This window comes from Gossypium hirsutum, chromosome A07 (assembly GCF_007990345.1).
Source record: "Gossypium hirsutum isolate 1008001.06 chromosome A07, Gossypium_hirsutum_v2.1, whole genome shotgun sequence".
In the NCBI taxonomy this organism is placed as follows: Eukaryota; Viridiplantae; Streptophyta; class Magnoliopsida; order Malvales; family Malvaceae; genus Gossypium; species Gossypium hirsutum.
Window position 1 is genome coordinate 3,898,155 of NC_053430.1, and position 19,632 is coordinate 3,917,786.

The window sequence follows — 19,632 nt, forward strand, 5'->3', positions numbered from 1 at the left end:
TTTCCTTCCTTAAAAAATACTCTAGCTGATTTATGGCATCTATTGAGGGGAGTGGCTATTTCGGAATTGGAGGGCAAACAAATTTTGTTCAAATTTTACAGTGACATCTATTTAAATAGAGTTATGGACGGTATGCCTTGGTTTTTTAATCGGCATCTTATTATCTTCCATAGATTAACAGGGGGCGAGGATCCAATCACAGTTCCTCTTTGGGATACAGCTTTTAGGGTACAAATTCATAATCTTCCAATTGGATTCGTGACAGAAGGTATGGCTAGACAGTTTGGGGATTTTATTGGAGTATTTTTGAAATATGATGCATCGATGGTGGCAAGAGGAATTAGCAAGTTCATGCGAATTAGAGTATTAATTAATACTCGTTCTCTGCTCAAAAGAAAGAAACGGATTGCTATTGGTCAAAATAAATCTATATATGCATTTTTCCAGTATGAAAGGTTGTCCTTATTTTGCTTTCTCTGTGGTCGGCTAGGTCATGGTAAAAGCTTTTGTCCAATCCAACTAATGCTGGGGAACCAGCAAGTGGAGTTTGGCTGGGATCTGTCACTAAGGGCTCCTTCAAAAAGGGGTGGACAATTGAAGAGTAAATGGCTACGAGAGAAACCTGAATACGACAGGTGGTTAAGTATGGAGATCGATGGGGAAAAAAGAGAAAGGAAGTTTGGCGAGAATATAACTAATATTGGTGAGCGTAGAAGTGGATTAGGGATTGTAGGACGATTTATAAGGCAGAATCGGAATATGTTAGATGCAAGGGATCATGGAATGTTGAGGCAGTTGGAGGAAAATGAGGATGGATTTGAGATAGAAGAGATATCTGTGGAATTTATTGATGGGAAAAAGAGGCAGAGAATTAATTTAGAAACGGGAAATTCCAAAAATAACAAAGGAGTATTAGAGTTGGGGATTGGCTGACCGGGAGCACAATAAAAATCGTTAGTTAGAATGTTCGTGGTTTGGGGCAATCACGAACCCAAACCACGAACAGTTAAACATCTCAAAAATAAATTGAGACACATTCGACCCCACATTTTGTTTATTATGGAAACGAAAGTTACTAGCAGAAGGATGGAGAAAATAAGATTGTAATGTGGTTTTACAAATGGTATTGATGTTGATGCGGTAGAAACGAGGGGGTTTATTGCTAGGATGGAGGGAGGGGCTCAATTTAACATTAAAGAGTTTTTCAAAGTCGCATATTGATGTGGAGGTTGAAGAAGAAAATGAGTTGGGATCATAGAGATTCACGGAATTTTATGGGGCACCAGTAGAACATAATAGAAGGGAGTCGTAGGATCTGCTAAGGAGATTGCAGAATGGGAACAACAAACCTTAGTTGGTTGTAGGTGATTTTAATGAAATCCTATTTTCATTTGAAAAACAAGGAGGAAGAATTCGTGAAGAAAGACAAATGGATGCTTTTAGGGCAACATTAGATGATTGTGGACTGTCTGATTTGGGGTTTTCTGGCCAGTGGTACACGTGGGAAAGGGGTCGGCTCACTAGCAACAATATTAGGGAGAGATTAGATAGAGGTGTTGCAAATGAAGAATGGTGGGAATTGTTTCCAGGTTTCTCTGTAAGCCATCTACAACATAGTTTCTCCGACTATTGTCCAGTAGTTGTAGATACAGATTGGGATGGTGGTTTGTATGTAGGAGGAGATAATGGAGGTTTCGGTTTAATGCTGATTGGATACTGATTCCAGGTTTCGAAGAGTAAGTTAAGCATTAATGGAATTCGAACACTCAAGATGTGTTGGTGAAACTGAAGGAACTGGGATTGAGACTGAATGGTTGGGCACAAAAAGAGAAAAAATTAAAGTATGGCGAACAGAAGAGCTAAATACCAGACTGCTTGAACTGGGAAATGGTGAACTAAGTGAAGCGTCTATGGAGGAAATGACAGAAATAAAGATTGAATTGAATTTCGAAGCTAACAAGGAAGAATTATTTTGGGAACAAAGGGCGAGAACGAATTGGCTTCTGATGGGAGACAGAAATATGGCGTTTTTTCACAGAAGTGCAACTGCCCGTAAGAAGAAAAATAAGGTTAAGTGACTTGAAGATGATACTGGAAACTTGGTCATCGATATTGATGGGATGTCTAAAATTGCTACGAACTACTTTAGAGAACTATTATTTTCAAAAGAAACTGGTGATTGGGATAGATTATTTGCGTCATTCTCACCATGCATCCCGGAGGAACTCAATAGAGAATTAATGGCAGATTTTAAAGCAGAAGAGTTTGTAATGGCGGTAAAATCCATAGCTCCTCTTAAGGCGTCAGGAGAAGACGGTTTTCCTGCGATCTTTTATAAAAAACATTGGCACATCATTGGGAAAGAAGTAACCACGTACTGTTTAGATGTTCTGAATGGCCGGAGAAATATGGAGGAGATTAACAAAACATGTATAGTCCTTATCCCTAAGGTTAATTCACCGAAGGTAATGAGCCAATTTAGACCCATATGTCTTTGCAATATGGTTTACAAAGTTATTTCAAAAGTTCTTGTCAACCGATTCCGCAAGGTTTTGAGCTGTTGTATTGAAGATAACCAAGGAGCATTCATAGCAGGGAGGCAAATTACGGACAATATTTTTGTGGCATATTAAATTCTGCATTCATTTAAGAATAAAAGAGGATCATCGAAGAAAAAGTTTGCTTTAAAGCTCGATATGAGCAAAGCCTATGACAAAATTGAGTGGGGTTTTTTAGAAAACATGATGCATAAGCTAGGGTTTTGTGAAGATTGGATCTTGATTATTAACAGGTGTATTATTAACGTTGCATATTCAGTTGTGGTTAATAGAAGACTGGGAGAGGAATTTTGCCCTTAAAGAGGTCTAAGACAGGGAGATCCACTAAGCCCGTATTTGTTCCTTATTTGCGCAGAAGGATTTTCACGACTGATCGCACTGGCTTAAAGGAAAGGGAGGCTTTTTTGGACTAAGATAGGTAGGAGTAATGTCTCAGTCTCACATTTGTTTTTTGCGGATAACAGCATTCTATTTGGAGACGCCTCAGTTGAAGGAGCAAGTAATATAAAGGATGTGATCAACGAGTATGAAAGAGTTTCTGGCCAATTGGTAAATTTTGATAAATCTCTAATCTATTTCAGCGGTAATGTTGACTCAGAGACACAGGTACAGGTTAGAGAAATTTTGGGTGTGAGAATATCTAATAACCTGAAAAAATATCTGGAGTTGCCGACCATGGTGGGAAGACGAAAAAAACATGCATTTGTGGATATCAAGGAGCATTTTATAAAAATATTGAATATTTGGAGCGTACGATTCCTATCAGCGGTGGAAAAGAGGTATTCTTGAAATCCATTTTACAAGCAATCTCGAATTATGCAATACAATGTTTTAAACTTCCAATTTTGTTTTGTCGAGAACTAGAGATTATTATAAGTAAATTCTGGTGGCGTAATCTAAAAACTAATAAAGGCATGCATTGATGCAAGTGGATTGATTTATGTATCCCCAAAGAGAAGGGAGGTCTTGGTTTTAAAGATTTAGAAAATTTTAATTTGGCCTTGCTAGCGAAACAGGGTTGGAAAATCATTACACAGCCTCATTGCCTATTTGTGCTAGTAATGAAAGCAAAATATTTTCCAAAAGCAAAATATTTTCCAAAAGGGGATTTTATGAGTGCTGAACTAGGATCTTACCCTTCGTTTACCTGGCGAAGCATTTGGGGTGCAAGACAAATCCTCATGGAGGGTATGGGGTGGCGAGTTAAGAACAGGGAATCAATAAACATCTGGAACGATATCTGGTTACTGATGCTTGGAAGTGGAAGAGTACAATGTCATCATATTGATATTAGATTTACTACTGTCTCTGATCTAATTGATAGGGATACTACTACCTGGAAACAAGACACCATCAGATCCTTATTCAGAGAGGAGCAATTGAAGAGCATCCTCTCAATTCCTTTGGTGAGCAGCAGACCACATGAAGCTAATTTGGATTAATACAAAGGGGAATTCTAGATTATATACTAATAGTCCTACTTTCTATACAAAGCTACGGGGGCTCAAGATACCAAGCAAAATTCGCATTCTTATGTGGCAAATGGCAAAGGAATTCCTGCCCACTTTATACAACCTAAGTCTCCTAAAATTGGGAACTAATACAATCTGCCCAGTGTGTCAAACAGAGGAGGAAACGGTGAGCCATTTGTTCAGGGATTACACTTTCACACAGCAGGTTTTGCGACGGATGGGTGTGCCAGATGCAACATGCAATAATGAGCCCAATTGGAAAAAATGGGTAGAAAAAGTATTTGACAGCCAGAATGCAGAAATAAATACGACTAGATCGATCGTATACTGGGCTATATGGTTTAATCGGAACAAGATTCATCATGAAGGAATCAGAGAACAAGCAAATGAAGTAGTAGCCTTTATCAGTGCTTACCATGCGGAAATTAATTTTATGGGACAGATATTAAATGCAAACGGTGTTGACAAAGATACTTGGGAACCTCCAAATGATGATATTATCAAAATCAATTTTGATGCATCATTCAATCAACACACATGAAGTTCAATTTAAGGAATTTTAGCCCGAAATAAAAAAAAGGGCTAGTAATGGTTGCATGCACCTTTCCATGGGAGAACATTCCGGACCCAGTTATGGCGGAGGCAAGGGCGTGTTTGCAAGCAGTCACTATGGCGGAGGAAATGGGCTTCCAAGATATTATTGTGGAAGGAGATGCGTTGACTATAATACGCAAACTAAACTCTTCCGTAGAAGATAAGTCGAACATTAGTAGCCTGATTAAAGAAATAAAAGGGAGAAAACACAGATTCAGAAGCTTGAGTTTTAAGTATGTAACTAGGGAGGCCAATAAAGCGGCTCACGGAATGGCGCAAGAGGGAAGACAACGCGACAAACCCCAATACTGGATAGAGGAGGCTGCGGCTGCTGTGGTTGGGCTGATAGATCACGATAGATGAAGAATAGATGATGGTGGTTAACTGGTAAAATAGAGTCCGGACCTTGTGACAGTGGGTCGGTCCGAAGAACTCACAATTTCAACGGAGACTGAGATTTCAAAGGTTGATCTTTTTGGAGAAGATTCGGTCTTCATTTGGCTGGTACACGAGGGATTTCTCAAGCAATACAGAGAAGGGGAACCCATGCCTATTTTTTTAGTATTCTGTCGTTTCATTTCTTGCTTTTGATTATTAGCTATTTTATTCAGTTTTTTTTAGTTCTTCAAAGCACCGTTTGGGTGCCCAGTCATTTAACTACAACTATTTTTTCTAGGCCTGTAAGAGACTGATTCTCTTTTCACATTAATACAGTATCAGCTGATTACTATTCAAAAAAAAAGTGTGGTTTAAAATTGAATTATTTTAATAATAGAGAATACATTATAGTTACCTTCTATAAATATTACCTCAATGTTATATGTTGATCAACATTTCCGAACAATCAGTAGAACATCAAAATCTTTTAAACTTAGCCTATCCTTCTTCTTCTCCTCCTCGGCTTTTTCTTTCTTTTTTAGGTTTTATTTGTCACTTGCCGACCGTTGGCAACATCAGCAATCGCATGGTGGGTTCAAATTTCCAACTTGAATCCAAAATAGAATCATAATAAAGGAAAATTTTGGTACACTAATCGACAAGTATGTATAGTGTAGTAAATATTAAAAAATAAATATATAAAAAATAGGACATGTGACATATTTATAATTTTGTGTGTAGAGTTAAGAAAAGATACTATCAATATATCAAATACTTACGTATATTTTTTTAAAGAGTATACAAATATTTGATGCGTATACATTGAGACGTGGAACCAGTATTATCCGTGGGAGAATTTCATGCATATCGGCGGTTTCAATCACATATTTTTTTTTTCTTTATAAATGTATGAGACGAAGTCCAAGTCAGGCATTGCTGATAATTGGATAAACATCAGCAGTTTATATATATTATTTGAAAATGACTCCTTCAGATTCAATCCACAGCCTTATGAGTTTGACTCAGTTGAAGTTGACCACAGGGTCTTCATTGCTTAACTTGAGGAACCAAATTTGCACAAGCATGGGCCTTTTTTCCCTTGAATCTGCTTCAGCCCTAAGATAAGATAGCCGAATTAGAATCAATTGGGTCTAATTCTGCCCTCACTCCCTGTATTATTCCAATATTTGAAATTTAGTCACCCTACTTTTGCTTTTAGATATTTTGTCCCTTTAATTTGCTCAGTTTAAAAAATAATGTTGAATTAATAACATTGTTAATTAACTTTGGTTAAATTTGAATTTGTTATAAATTGGAGTTTGATTTCTAGATAAGTGATAGGTGAATACAATATTCGACTAAGCATGGCACATAAAAGAACACACTGCTTTCTTCCTGTTATTGATCAACCAAAACAGGAGAAACATGCTAGCCTGAGAAATGATTTCCATCTGCATAGGCCCCTTTGTTAGATGCATTTATTTAATTTTAGGATAATCACTTATCTAGCCTTTTAGCTTTATAAAGAAAGTCATTTTTGTCTTTTTTATCCCTTGAACTTACATTGTTGGTCAAGTTATCCCAATATGGATGGAAAAGTTAATATTTGTTAATTTTACTGACATTACATTTGCATGTATGCCAAGTCAACGATTAATTATTTAAAAAATTAAAAAACAAAAAACAAAAAAATTTTAAAAAAATTATTAAATTTATTAAATTAAACAAACGTTAACTTTTTAATCAATTTTAGAGTGTTTTGACAATTAAAATACTAGTTTAAGGGCTAAAAGAGACAGAAAATTTAAATGAGTATTTTTTTTCGTAAAATTGAAAGGCCAAATAAATTATGATGCCTTATTTTTAAAGTAATGCAATCATTATTTTAATTACAATTCTAATCAAAATTAGTCATTTCAAACATTAAATTAAATATCTTTTTTCACAGTAAAATATAAAATTAAATGATTAAGTCAACAACTAACTTTAATCAAAGTAATTAATTAATCATGATAAATTCAAACCTAAAGTAATTCAAAAAAGTAATCGAGATGACTCGAAATTTTAAACTTTAATAATTTACTTATAACGCAAATTCAATTAAACTCAAATCTAAACCTAAAATTTACTCAAAATTGAGATAACATAAATCTAAACTTAAGCCAACAAAAAACCTTTTAAATATTTTAAAATCCAAATTCGCTCGAAATTAGTATAAAAACCAACTGACATAACCAATTTACATGTGTATATTACATAACCATTTGTGGCTATCCACTAAGGATTGCAATGGAGCATAGCAGGGGTGGGGATTTTGTTATATATGAATGTGAATTTATCTATAACTGTTATCAACTATTAGATTTGTTTATAGATTGGACTATTTGTCTAAATTTGAAGGTTTATTTGAAATTTTAAAAGGTTTGTATAAAAATATTTGATCCAATAAATGAGTTTGAGCAAAAAAAAAAAAATAGACCCATATTTCAAATGTACCTAGTTCAAGCTTGAATATTCAAGGCCAAAGCTCAGTCCGACTCTTTTTTTTTTTAAATTTGTAATATTTATATTATGTTATTTTTATATACTATGTAATTTATAACACATAAAAATTAATTATATAGTGGATTAATACATACATTCATTTTCATAGTGGATTAATATAATTGTTTGTGTATGCAATATATCAACGTAAATGGTGTTAATTTGATGACATTGTTATTGATTTGTGAGATTTTAATTAAATTAAAATTTTATGTATAAAATCACACAAAAATTAAAGTTCATGTATGACATTATACATTGCATTAAAGTTCATGTATAGTTTTGATATTTATCCCTAAAGATTTGATTAGGTTTAGTATCACTAGGACACGGGAGAAAAAGATAAAAATAAAAATAACACAACTTAAAAGTTTTAAATTTAATGATATAACACCTTGTTCGGTTACTACTATAATAACATACATATGTTTTAACATGACAAATTAGTCTACTAACATGATGATTAAATAGTCCATCGTTTGGTAGATAGATTGTTAATCATATTATAAATATATATTACTTTATTTGATTAAAGTGTTAAACAAGTAAAATATAAGTGTTATTCTATAAAATATCAATTTTGCTCATAAACCCATCATTCACTTGTTTAAAGAATTATGATGCAACAAATGAATTAGTACACCATAAATCCAGTATAAAAATTTTTGCTCCAAAACATAAAAATGAATGGATATACCATAAAATTGGTTCGATTGCTCTAAAAAAATGCTTAGATCAAACCAAGCTTTCGAAGATCAAAATATAAGTCAACTAATATTTAAATTTAATAATTAAGAGTTTGATTCTATTTTCAGAATCGATGAAAGACAAAAATATGAGTCTACTAATATTTAAATTTAATAATCATTTATTAGAAACAAATTGATGAATAAGAAGAGAAAGAGGAGAAGAAAAAAACCCAAAATAAGAGATGAGAATGTATGAACATCCACTTTTGCAGCGTATGTATAACTTATATCTAATGAATTCTATATTGATAAATTGAAAATCTATCTAAATTAGGTCATTTGTAGAGCTAAGAAAAACCGAGAAATTGAAAATCAACTTAAATTAAAGTGTTTGAAGGTTTATGAAATATAAGCTAAGAAATTATTGTTACACAAACCGAATACTATTTTTTTAATTAATTTATTTTTTTTACAATGTGCAAATAATTTTTTATATTTAAAATAGTGAAAATAACTAAAAAATTCTATATATATATATAATACCATATAAAAGTGATTGATTATTTTTTATGAGAGAATATTTGATGCATTGTTGGTGTATAAGTATCATGCACTATCGGTGAATAATAAAATAATACATCATTACTAAATAAAACAAAAAATAGTGGACGATTTATAAATAAATACTAATAACTTTATTTTAAAAAATAAATGATAATTAATTATAAATAAATTCGAGTATTTTTAATATTTATTAATGTTTAATTATGTTTAAATAAAATTATTAATATTTATTTACAAGTCTTTCATTTAATGGCAATGTGTCATATTATTATTTATGGATGGTATATGAGACTTATGCATTGACGGTATATCAAACATTAATTCAAACCGGAACTAAATTACCACCCACAGTTTAATATTTTTAAAAAGATTGGACCGGATGAATGAATGTAACCCCTACTTAAAACACAGTCAGAAGTAGAAGCTGAAGTTTTAAAATTATTGTAAAATGGCGAGGCAGGTTAAAATGCAGCTGTATAATTAAAACTGAGCCATCAGGATAGCTTGGTTGGAACAAGAAAGCAATGGTGGATGAATAAAAAATAAATTAAATATTTGATATAAAATAAAAACGTGATTGAAGGTATGATTATGAAGGTAGATTGATTTATGGTATGGGATTATATTATCATAAAACCAAATCTTTCCTAGATTTAGTAACAGTCGGTGAATGCGACATTGCTTCCCTAAAGACAAAATCATATTCATACCCACTCTCCTAATTAATTAATTAATTACATTTCCACTCCAAATCAGGGAAATGAAATTGGATCATTCTGCATTGCAATCCTTTTTTTTTTTTTACTTTTAATTTGTTAAAACTTGTTTTATGAAACTATTGATTTTTATTAATTCCTTAGTATAATTTACTAAACTGTTTACTTACTTCTAGATCAATGATTTAATGATAAGGTTTAACACTGTTATCAAATAGATTAATTCGATTACAATTGATGGAATTCATAATGTAAATCAGAGTTGTTGCTTCCCTTTGAAAAAGCAAGCCATACACAAACTTCCAAGTCTAGATGATATATATATATACACACATGCATATACATGACAATTACTTCCAAAGAAAATAAGATTAAACAAAAATCTATAATGAGAAGAAAAAAATAAAATAAAATGTTCTTAAGAACATAATAGTGAATTAGAGCTTGAGGGAAAGGTCAACCTTGTGTACCTCTTTTAGCTCCGTCTTCCGATTCAGACTACTACCACCACCACCACCACCACCACCACCATTTGACCACCAAGAATTACCAATCAACTGGTCATCATCAGCTGAAGAACTCAAACCCATCATTCTTGACCTCATTACGTTGTCGAACCTGCCGAGACTTGCTCGAGAGGTTGATCCTGGTCTTGAAATTGCATGGGAATTCTCCGTTGATAACTTTGCTATTGCTGGTTGTTGGTTTACAGGAAGCCTACTCCAACTAGGGTGTCCATACACATTTCCAAACCCAACTGATGAAGAGATCGTACGAGAAGGTTCATGGATCATTGAAGAATGCACTTCAATTCCCAGAGATCTATTGTGTGGACCTTGTAGTGGAAAAGAAGCCAAGCTAGAATAGTGATTGTGATGGAAATATGGGTGCCCTCCAAAAGCTGCATGAACTCCTATCCTTTGAGCTCGTTTAGCTAGAGTTCTCTCCCTTTTGTGGGCATTTTGGTGTCCCCCAAGAGCTTGAGAACTGTAGAATTTTCTTTGGCAATAGTTGCATGAGAAAACCCTTTGCTCAGAATCTGCAGGTTGGGGTGTTTCTGGCGTGTTCAAAGAACCAATAAGATTGAGTTCTTGGTTGAAATTGAAGGCAGGAACATCAGAATCACTTGTGGATAGCTTTAGATCTAGTTGGAGTCTGGGTTTTGGCTCTTTGAGTTGTTCATCTGAAATTGAAGGGGCATCTGGTGCTGAAATGACACACGAGGTACTCTCAGAGGGACTAGGTTCTTTCTTCACAGATTCCATTGGATCCTAAAAAAGAGATTTTTTGTTTTTGTTTTTGTGAGTCTCACACACTCAATCTTTGTTGGATAGACGATGAAGATGGTTTGTTGATTATCATAAAAGAACAAAATCTTTGTTTCCTGTTAACATTATGCTATATATGGAACATTTGAATAATACCTTTATTAAATAAGGGATTAATTCTACAAAATGTCCCCAAATTATGATGAATATTCTAAGTTGATCCCTAAATTTCAAAATAATCAAATTGAGTCCTTAAAGTCTTAGAATCATATCAATTATGTCCTTTCATTGGCCCATTTAAAATAAAAGTGGAACATATTTAAAACACGTGTGCATCTCTTGCATGAAATTAAAATATAAGAGGACTATTTTATTTTTTTAAAATGTTATATCTAAGTTGTCCATTCGATAGGTATAGACATATTTAAAATTTAATTTATATACTTTAAATATTCTATATGTCAAATCCAACCTAACACCAATTAATGGAGGGATCTGATTAATATGATACTAATATTTTAAAAAATTAACCAAATCATTTCGAAATATGAGGATTAATTAAGAAACTAGACCATAATTTAGAGACGTATAAGGTAATTAATTCTTGAATAAAATTAGTATGTCACTCAGCCGAAAGATAACTTTAATCATATTCTTTTGATGTAATTGATTGTGGTTATATATGTTAGGTGTAGGGTTGTGATAAATTGAAAAGCTACTTTGGGAGTGTTAAAACTGACCCCAATCATCGGGAGACAAAAATGGGGCCTCTTTGTACCGTGGATGACAACTCTCGTAAGTACTTAGAATAGCAATATGTCGCTGGGCAGTTTAGTTTGAGTTCGAGCGTGCACCTCCACACCTTCTGTGGGGCTTTGGCATTTGGGAGCCCACACTTTCAAGTTGCAATACTCTCTATTCATATATCATCATGGAAACACAAATGCACAAACTCAAGTGAATGCTGCATATAGAAATGTGTTGCACAATCAATGATTTGATTTGAAAACGCTGATTGGCGCATTTTGTGGGCGCAAATATGGGAATCAGCGGCCCTCTCATCAACTCGCAATGGTTTCACTTTAATCACATTACTTACCTTGCATGAGTAAAACTATCATAGAAGTCTTTACACTAAAAGTTGAATTATATTTCGTCTCTTTTACTCCTAATTTTTGTAAGTTAGGTCAAAGAGCAAACTAGTCATTCTGTTAAAAATTTCATCTATCTCTACTATTAAAAATCAGTTAATATACATATGAATAAGGCACATGTGGTGTTTAGTTATTATGTCAGTCAAGCCAATTTTTTAACACTAGAAATAGATGACTTTTTTAACAGAAAAAATCAACTTATTCTTTGATCTAACATATAGGAATTAGTTTGTCCATTTTTTGAGTAAATGGGACAAAATTCAATCTTACTCCTAGTGTAAGGGCCTTCATGATACTTTTGTCGTTGCCTTTGTTTCTTTAAAAATGGGATGATTTTATGTAAAATATTTTTGTTGTTTGACAAATTTCATTTTTTTCAAAACTATTTTTAATGAAATAAACACAAGTTACATTGATTACAAAATATTATCAAAGTTTTAACCTCTCCAACCCGACTTAGACGTTAGACCCGAATTTGAAAGACTACATTAGCAACCGAGATGACCTAGCAAGATTATCGGAGTTTTTGAAAACAAATATTTTAAAATTTATTTAATTTAGTATAAAACTTAGTTTAAATATCATTTAATTATTCCTAAACGTTTTAATTATCCACTAGCAACGGAAAAGATGGTATTTACTTATGTATTTAATAAAAATTGGGTTTCATGCATACTAATTAAAAATCGTAGCATAATGTCTTAAGAATTTAAATAAGTTGTCATGCTGAATAAAAACAAACCTAGGTCCTAAATCTTATATCACAGTTCAAAATAACATATTACAATTCTCGGATAATAAAATAAAAATAAGAATAAGCATTAATAACTTGAAAATAAAATAGATGGTGTCAAGACCCTCTAGATGTCGTGTTCGCGTCCTAACCTAATGAGTTATCTGTAAGGATGAAAATATAAGGGGGAGCGAGCTTTGACACTCAATGTGAGTTCAATTAGAATAAAATCAATGCAACAAATATTAAGACACATTAATTAACATTGCATAAAATAATCATAGATAGCCAATCAATTTAGAGTAACGATTTTTCAATGCAACCATCATTAACATATCAGAGCTCACAATAATAGTTTTCAGAATAACCAAGTTTTAGTTTTCAGATTTGCATAAAAAAATTCATAATCATAAGCACATGTATATTTTCACAGATATGTATGTATATATCTCATAACATGACTTCCAGATTTGTATGCACATGATTTATAAAATGTCTTACAATTTCAGGTTTAAACATAATATATATTACCCCACCGCTACACATCATAATGGGAATTCCCCAGAACTCTCTTCTTTAACACACCGGGATATGGACACACAACAAGTTCCTGCAATTGGAATATGCTTTCGTCTATGGGTTCACAATAATAAGTACTGCAAATGAAACTTGCTTTTAGCTGTAGATTTTACAACATATTCTTGCCGTTGGAATCGGCCTTCGACTATGGATATACAACAATACCTGTGATGGAATATGCCTTCGTCTGTGGGTGCACAACAGTACCTGTAGATAGTGGTTTCATCTCACAAAACTAGGCTTCGCAGACATAGGGAAACCAATTTACATAAATAATTTTGTTCTCTTGTTTTATTGTGGTTGACACAATCATAGCAGAAGTGCCCATTTCCACTTTGACTTCTGTTCATACCCTGCCTTTTGCATTTAGCAACTAGTTAAGGTCAATACACAATGTCGTTCATATGTGGGGTAAACTATCTAATTGGTCACCCAACTTTTAGGACACTTTCATTTTAGTCATATAAGTATTAAATCTCTAACTGTGGTTAACTATACATCCCACATCATGTTTACACTTTCATTTTGGTCACGTAACTTTTAAGTCACTTTCATTTTGGTCACCTAAAAAATATATTTTTATAAGTATTTGATTAGGAAAAGAATCAAGGATTAAAGTGAAAAAGTGGTGAAAACTAAAATAATACACAAAAATTGTCAAATTGTACTTGTTTATCTTATTACCGAAAATTCTAAATTTATTTTTTAAATATTGAAATTTTTAATTTTAAAACATCAAAATAAATTAAATAAATTGTTGAAAATTTTTATTAATTGATAATGCCAACCAATTTGTTACTATAATATTGAAATTAATTAATTTAATCTCCTTTTAAATTATCCTTAACAAAATCAACTTAAATAACTCATATTTAATAATTACCTATGAAACTTAAAATTCTTTTGAGTAAAGATGTGATGAAAAAGTTATGAGTATTGTTTGTCTTGAAAGATAAAATTAATTAATTAAATTAATTGCAAGGTTTTTTTTTTTAAATTTTAGCTTAGTATGAAAAATTCAAGATCATATAATAAAAAAATCGTAAATAATTATTAATGATGAGTTATTTTAGTTTATTTTAATTTGGAAACATAAAATAAATTTTAAAATTTTAGGAGGAGATTAATTAATTAATTTTATTAATTTCAATATTATAGTAACAAATCAACTAAGGTTATCAATGGATAAAATTTTTCAATAATTTATTTAATTGATTTTGATGTTTTGAAATTTAAAATTTCAATATCGAAAAAAAAATAGAACGTTGAGCAAGGGGACAAACAAGTACAATTTAACAATTTTTAATGCATTATTTTAGCTTTTATGTAACACCCCAAACCCGACCTAGACGTTATGGTCGAATCTGGCAATGTCACATGAAATAGAATTTGAAAACGAATTTAGCAAGTTAAAACCGTTTCCGTTTATTAGCTGTTATTTATCTTCCATCAATTCCAAAATTGTTTTCTCGTTAATTTGATTCGTTTAAACCTTTCCTGTAGTAGAAACTTTTAAAACCGTGATATTTAAAGACAATCGTTCGCTTTGAGGAAAAACGTTGTGTTTAATAAAAAAACCGAGTTTCGTTGCGGTTCAAAAGTCTGTGAAAACAGTTAAAATCCCAAAACAATGGTAACAGTCCAAAAGTCCCAAATTACATAAAAAAATGCCCAGAAACAAATAGGAATTAAAACCATAAGAGAAATTAAAACCGTTCAATAGACTTGTGGTCATCGCTGAGTCTTCCGCTGCACTGATCTATCTAGGTCTGGGATTACCTGAACAGATAAAACAGAAAGGAGTGAGTTTACGTAAACTCAGTGTGTAATCCCCACAAAAGACATGCATACATTTAAACAACAGTCATCAGTCAAATGCAGTCTGGGCCTAAGCCCACTTCAGTTTCAGTAGCAGTTCGGGCTTTAGCCCATTTCAATTTCAGTATCAGATATGCATTCGGGCCTGAACCCATCATAGTAACAGTATCAGATATACATTAATCAGTAAACAGAGTCCTACCCAACCAGCCTTTACATACCATTTTCGTCCATCTTTACACTCCATGTGGGGTTTAAAATACTCACCCATCCCTACACCCCAAGTAGTAATGAATGCGGCACATAATCAGTAAATTACAGCTGAGCTGCCAGATAATAGGATTAAGAGCCTTTCAGTACACTTCCTCTAAATATGAACATCCCAACCCAATGCAATGCAACATACAATATATGACATGCTAATATATGAATATCAGTTATACATACAGCTCAGTATTCATTCATATAATCATCATGCTTAGTACATACATCATACATACAGTTCACGCATTTGAGGGTCTAAATAGTGCTTACCGACCCTACAGTAGGTTTACAGTTGACTTGAGCAACCCGTGCATCCTTGGAACACATTTCAGTTAAATGGGCTCACACGCTTATGTGGCCTACTCGTGTGGCCCCACACGCTCGTATGGCCCATACGACCCAATTTGGCCTTGGCCATGTGGATCAAACGGCTTGGGCCAGAATCTTACACGCCCGTGTGGACTACCCGTGTGGACCCACACACCCGTGTGGCCCACACGACCCAAATCAATTTAGCCTGTGTGTCGCACACGGGCTACCTGGCTATCACATGGCCGTGTATTACATGTACGGCCTGACCTCGTTGATCACACGGCTGTGTTATGGCACAAGGCCTACCATGCGGGCGATCGCACGCCCATATGGTGTCTATAGTGGGGTTTTCAGCTTTCGCTGAAACCCCATTTTCTGTATTTTCGGGTACACACCTGGTGCCGATTCACAGCGAAAACACTCATGAGCCTTCTGGAATCTAAAATTGATCAATTAACCTCGATTTAGACGCTAAAATGATATACTAACCCGAACCACATCAAAAAAATAATTCAATCGACATAGTCGAATACTTACCAAAACAGTATCAAAATCTCTAATCCACTATACGAAGGAAGCCGAATCCTGATCTCTTTGATAAACACCTACTCAAATTCATCACATTAACGCATCCGAAACCGATTCTTAAATGCTCCAAACTTTAAGAAGACTTACCTACCATAAACCGGATCGAATCACAGCCCCCCAATCGTAGAGATTAAAAAAAATAGAATAGCAAATCGGAATCGAAAAAGAACACAAAAGAATAGTTGAAATAGAGGAATTTCTTAGAAGAACATCAAAAGTTTTCTAAAGGAGAGAGAAAAATAAAATTTAACAAAATAAAAACTCAAATAGGGGTTCAAACACAAGACCTTTAGCAATTTGACACTCAACTTAACCATCAAACTAGGAAGCCCATTTTAGTATGAATTTACAAAAAATCAAATATAAGCCCACCGCTGCAGTATAAAACTTAAGTAAAAAAAATACCCAAAATTTACCAAAGGTAAGCTTGAACTTGGGACCTTTCACACGCACTCAAAACAGTTAACCACTGAAGCAAATATATAACTGTGTCAAATTTTCACAAAAGCCGAAACAAGAATTTTGGGGCGTTACATTTTATCATTTTTCAATTTTTTTAATTTTTTTACCCCCATCAATAATTTAAAAAAAATTTGGATGAGCAAAATGAAAGTATAAACATGATGTGGCGTGTATAGTTAATCGCCATTAGAGATTTAATGCTTAGATGACTAAAATGAAAGCACCTTAAAAGTTAAGTGGCAAAATTGTAAGAATTTCATTTTAGTCACCCAAAATGAAAATGCTATAAAAATTGAATGACTAATTAATAATTTACCCGTATGATATAAAGCTTGAATTCGTTTCCTGTACCCTTCACCAATTATCATATATATATAAGTTATGAGTAATATCTAGCAAATTAAAAAGAAATTATAGTTTTATTTTTTTTTAAAAAAAACAAAGAATCACATTAGCATAGATATTGAAAGACATGATGATTTTTATAATAAAATTTGTTAATTTTAAAAAAAAATTCTTGTATTTTTTTCCCAATTGAATTGGTATTAAATTAACTTGTAATACCAATTCACTAAAGGATTTTATAATAATTAGAAATTCTATCACAGGTATGATAGTAAAAATTATGTATTTAAAACACAAGTGCACGTTTAAAAATGTCATACAATAAATAACGAAATATAAAATTTGAAATTAATTATAATAACACATATGTAATATATACAAAATTAAAATAATAAAAAATAGTCAATTTTTGTGTAACATTATCAATATAATCACGTATACGTGTGGACATAATGTATTTAGAACACATATGAGGTTTTAAAAAAATAATATCCAATAAACAATAAAACATATTATTTGAAACTAACAATAACATAAAAAGACAAAAATGCCTAATAATAATATAACTTATTTAAAATATGTAAAATTATTTTAATACTTTCTTACACTGAATTGATATCGAGTTAACTCGTGACACGAACTGAGTCACACACTTAAATAATTATATAGATACTAATCTTATGATACACTTACTACGTGAGAGAAAAATAATAAAAAATTATTCAGACAATAAATTTTCTGAAAAGATAATAAATATTAATATGATAACAAAATCATAAATAATTATTTATTTATTTTTAATTAAATTCGATTAACTCCAGATATTAACTTATTCTCAAAGAAAATGGATATTTAAAGCTATAAAATGTAAGTCGACTTTAAGACATGTAAACTAGAAAGAAATTCCCCATTAATGTAAGTCAAAATGTAGGTTAATGTTGTTGGATTTGTTGGAAACTAAATGGTGTTGGGGCCAGTTACAAATGGCCGACAAAGAAATTGTGTAGCTGATGTGGAGCCCTCATGCTATGAAAGTGTCATCCTATGTTAGTAAATCCAAACCGTTTACACTTATAAATGCTCAATCACATGATACTTATAAATATTTTAAAAAATTGTGGATCCTAATATATAATGTCTTTTTCTAGTAAAATTTAATGAGTAAGTCGATTGAGTCTTAGTTTGATTAGTATGAGTATTGTTATTAATATAAGAGGACGTGAGTTTGAGTGTACTAAAGCGTATTATTCTCTTATTTATGAGTTAAGAAAGGACTATAAATAACTCTAAATATTATATAAAGAAAATAAATATAATTAAAATCTATAATGAAATAGTTTAAAAAATAAATAAATTAAATTTTTCTTTTTTTTTGGGAAAAGGCAGAAAAGCAGCATGAAACATTTAAAAATGGACAACACTAATTAAGGTTGGGCTAATGATTTAATGGGCAATTAATTGTGTCATCAGATCTCTTTATTTAGATTTCCCTGTCTTGCTTTTCCAAGTCTACATTTTCAACAACATGACTTCTAAAGGGATCCATCAACTACTTTTAAACTACATTTAAAGATGGCATGATAAGTGACAAATCACTAAATTTTTTTTAGAGTCTAGTGTTAAAAAGAAAATTTGTCATCTGAATATTAAAATTTGTCATTATATTTTATTTTTATTGATACCTGTTATTGTATCGTGAAAAATAAATAAATTTATTAGTGATTGAATTTTATTACTAAACTTTAAATTTTATTAAATTTTGTTGTTAATTTTGAATTTTTTAATTAGAGTTTACTACTCGATATTAATTCTTGTGATTTGAAAACATAATTTAATAAAAAAATTCTTTTAAAATAATTAATAATAATTTAATTTATAAATATTAAAATTGTATAAATTAATTTAGGTTTTTATTTAATTAAATAATTACTTGAAAAATAATATAAAAATAAGTTTATTTAAAAAAAAACCATTTTACTGATTTTAATATTATATTAATTAACTTACTATTCTTAAATACTTAAATAAAGCATGAAAAAAAATTATTAAAAATTTCTTCAAAATTAGTTGAAGTTAAAATTGAATAGTGAATAACAATTCTCTATAACAACATTTTATTATAATAGTTAATTTTGGTGTAGAATCGAATTTTCATGTTTTGTTTTTACCCTTTATGATAACTTCTCATCTATAACAATAATCATAAAATATGTGGTATACTCTTTACTAAATCAATTCTCTATGATAACCAAGTCTCATATTTTAGTAAAATTATTCCTATTCCTAAATGAAGTAAAAATAATAAATTTTAGTTAAGATATTATTTCAAAATATTTAAATTTTATATTATTTATTAAATAAAAATAATATTTAATAAATAGAATCACATTTGTAAATTTTATTAAAGATGTATTTTAATTCTCACTAATAATATATTATAATTTGAAATTTTTTAAAAATTAAAAAAATCAAACATGAATGGAATCTCAAAGGATTCTACAAAATTTTGAGAACAAATAAGAGAATTGATTGTGATTTCATAATTTTAAAACAATTTAAACCATTTTGGGACCAAGATACCTGTTGATAGGCAG

At 31.4% G+C, this 19,632-nt stretch overlaps 1 protein-coding gene and 1 long non-coding RNA gene across 2 annotated transcripts; both read right to left on the reverse strand.

The window, feature by feature from the left end:
• Window positions 1-4,504: 4,504 nt before the first annotated feature.
• On the reverse strand, window positions 4,505-5,355 carry LOC121231986 (uncharacterized). The gene is made up of 2 exons (XR_005930212.1): window positions 4,926-5,355; window positions 4,505-4,804 (listed from the first exon to the last, which is right to left on the reverse strand). It is a non-coding gene; the product is annotated as an uncharacterized lncRNA (long non-coding RNA).
• Window positions 5,356-9,609: 4,254 nt separating this feature from the next.
• On the reverse strand, window positions 9,610-10,899 carry LOC121231987 (zinc finger protein 3). The gene has a single exon (XM_041117234.1). It carries the CDS (start codon window positions 10,778-10,780, stop codon window positions 9,953-9,955), a length of 828 nt encoding a protein of 275 aa, XP_040973168.1. The 5' UTR covers window positions 10,781-10,899; the 3' UTR covers window positions 9,610-9,952.
• Between the last annotated feature and the right edge of the window lie 8,733 nt (window positions 10,900-19,632).

Bases quoted from the DNA above. Each gene is read 5' to 3' on its own strand.
- LOC121231987 (XM_041117234.1), bottom strand. From the start codon at position 10,780: ATGGAATCTGTGAAGAAAGAACCTAGTCCCTCTGAGAGTACCTCGTGT.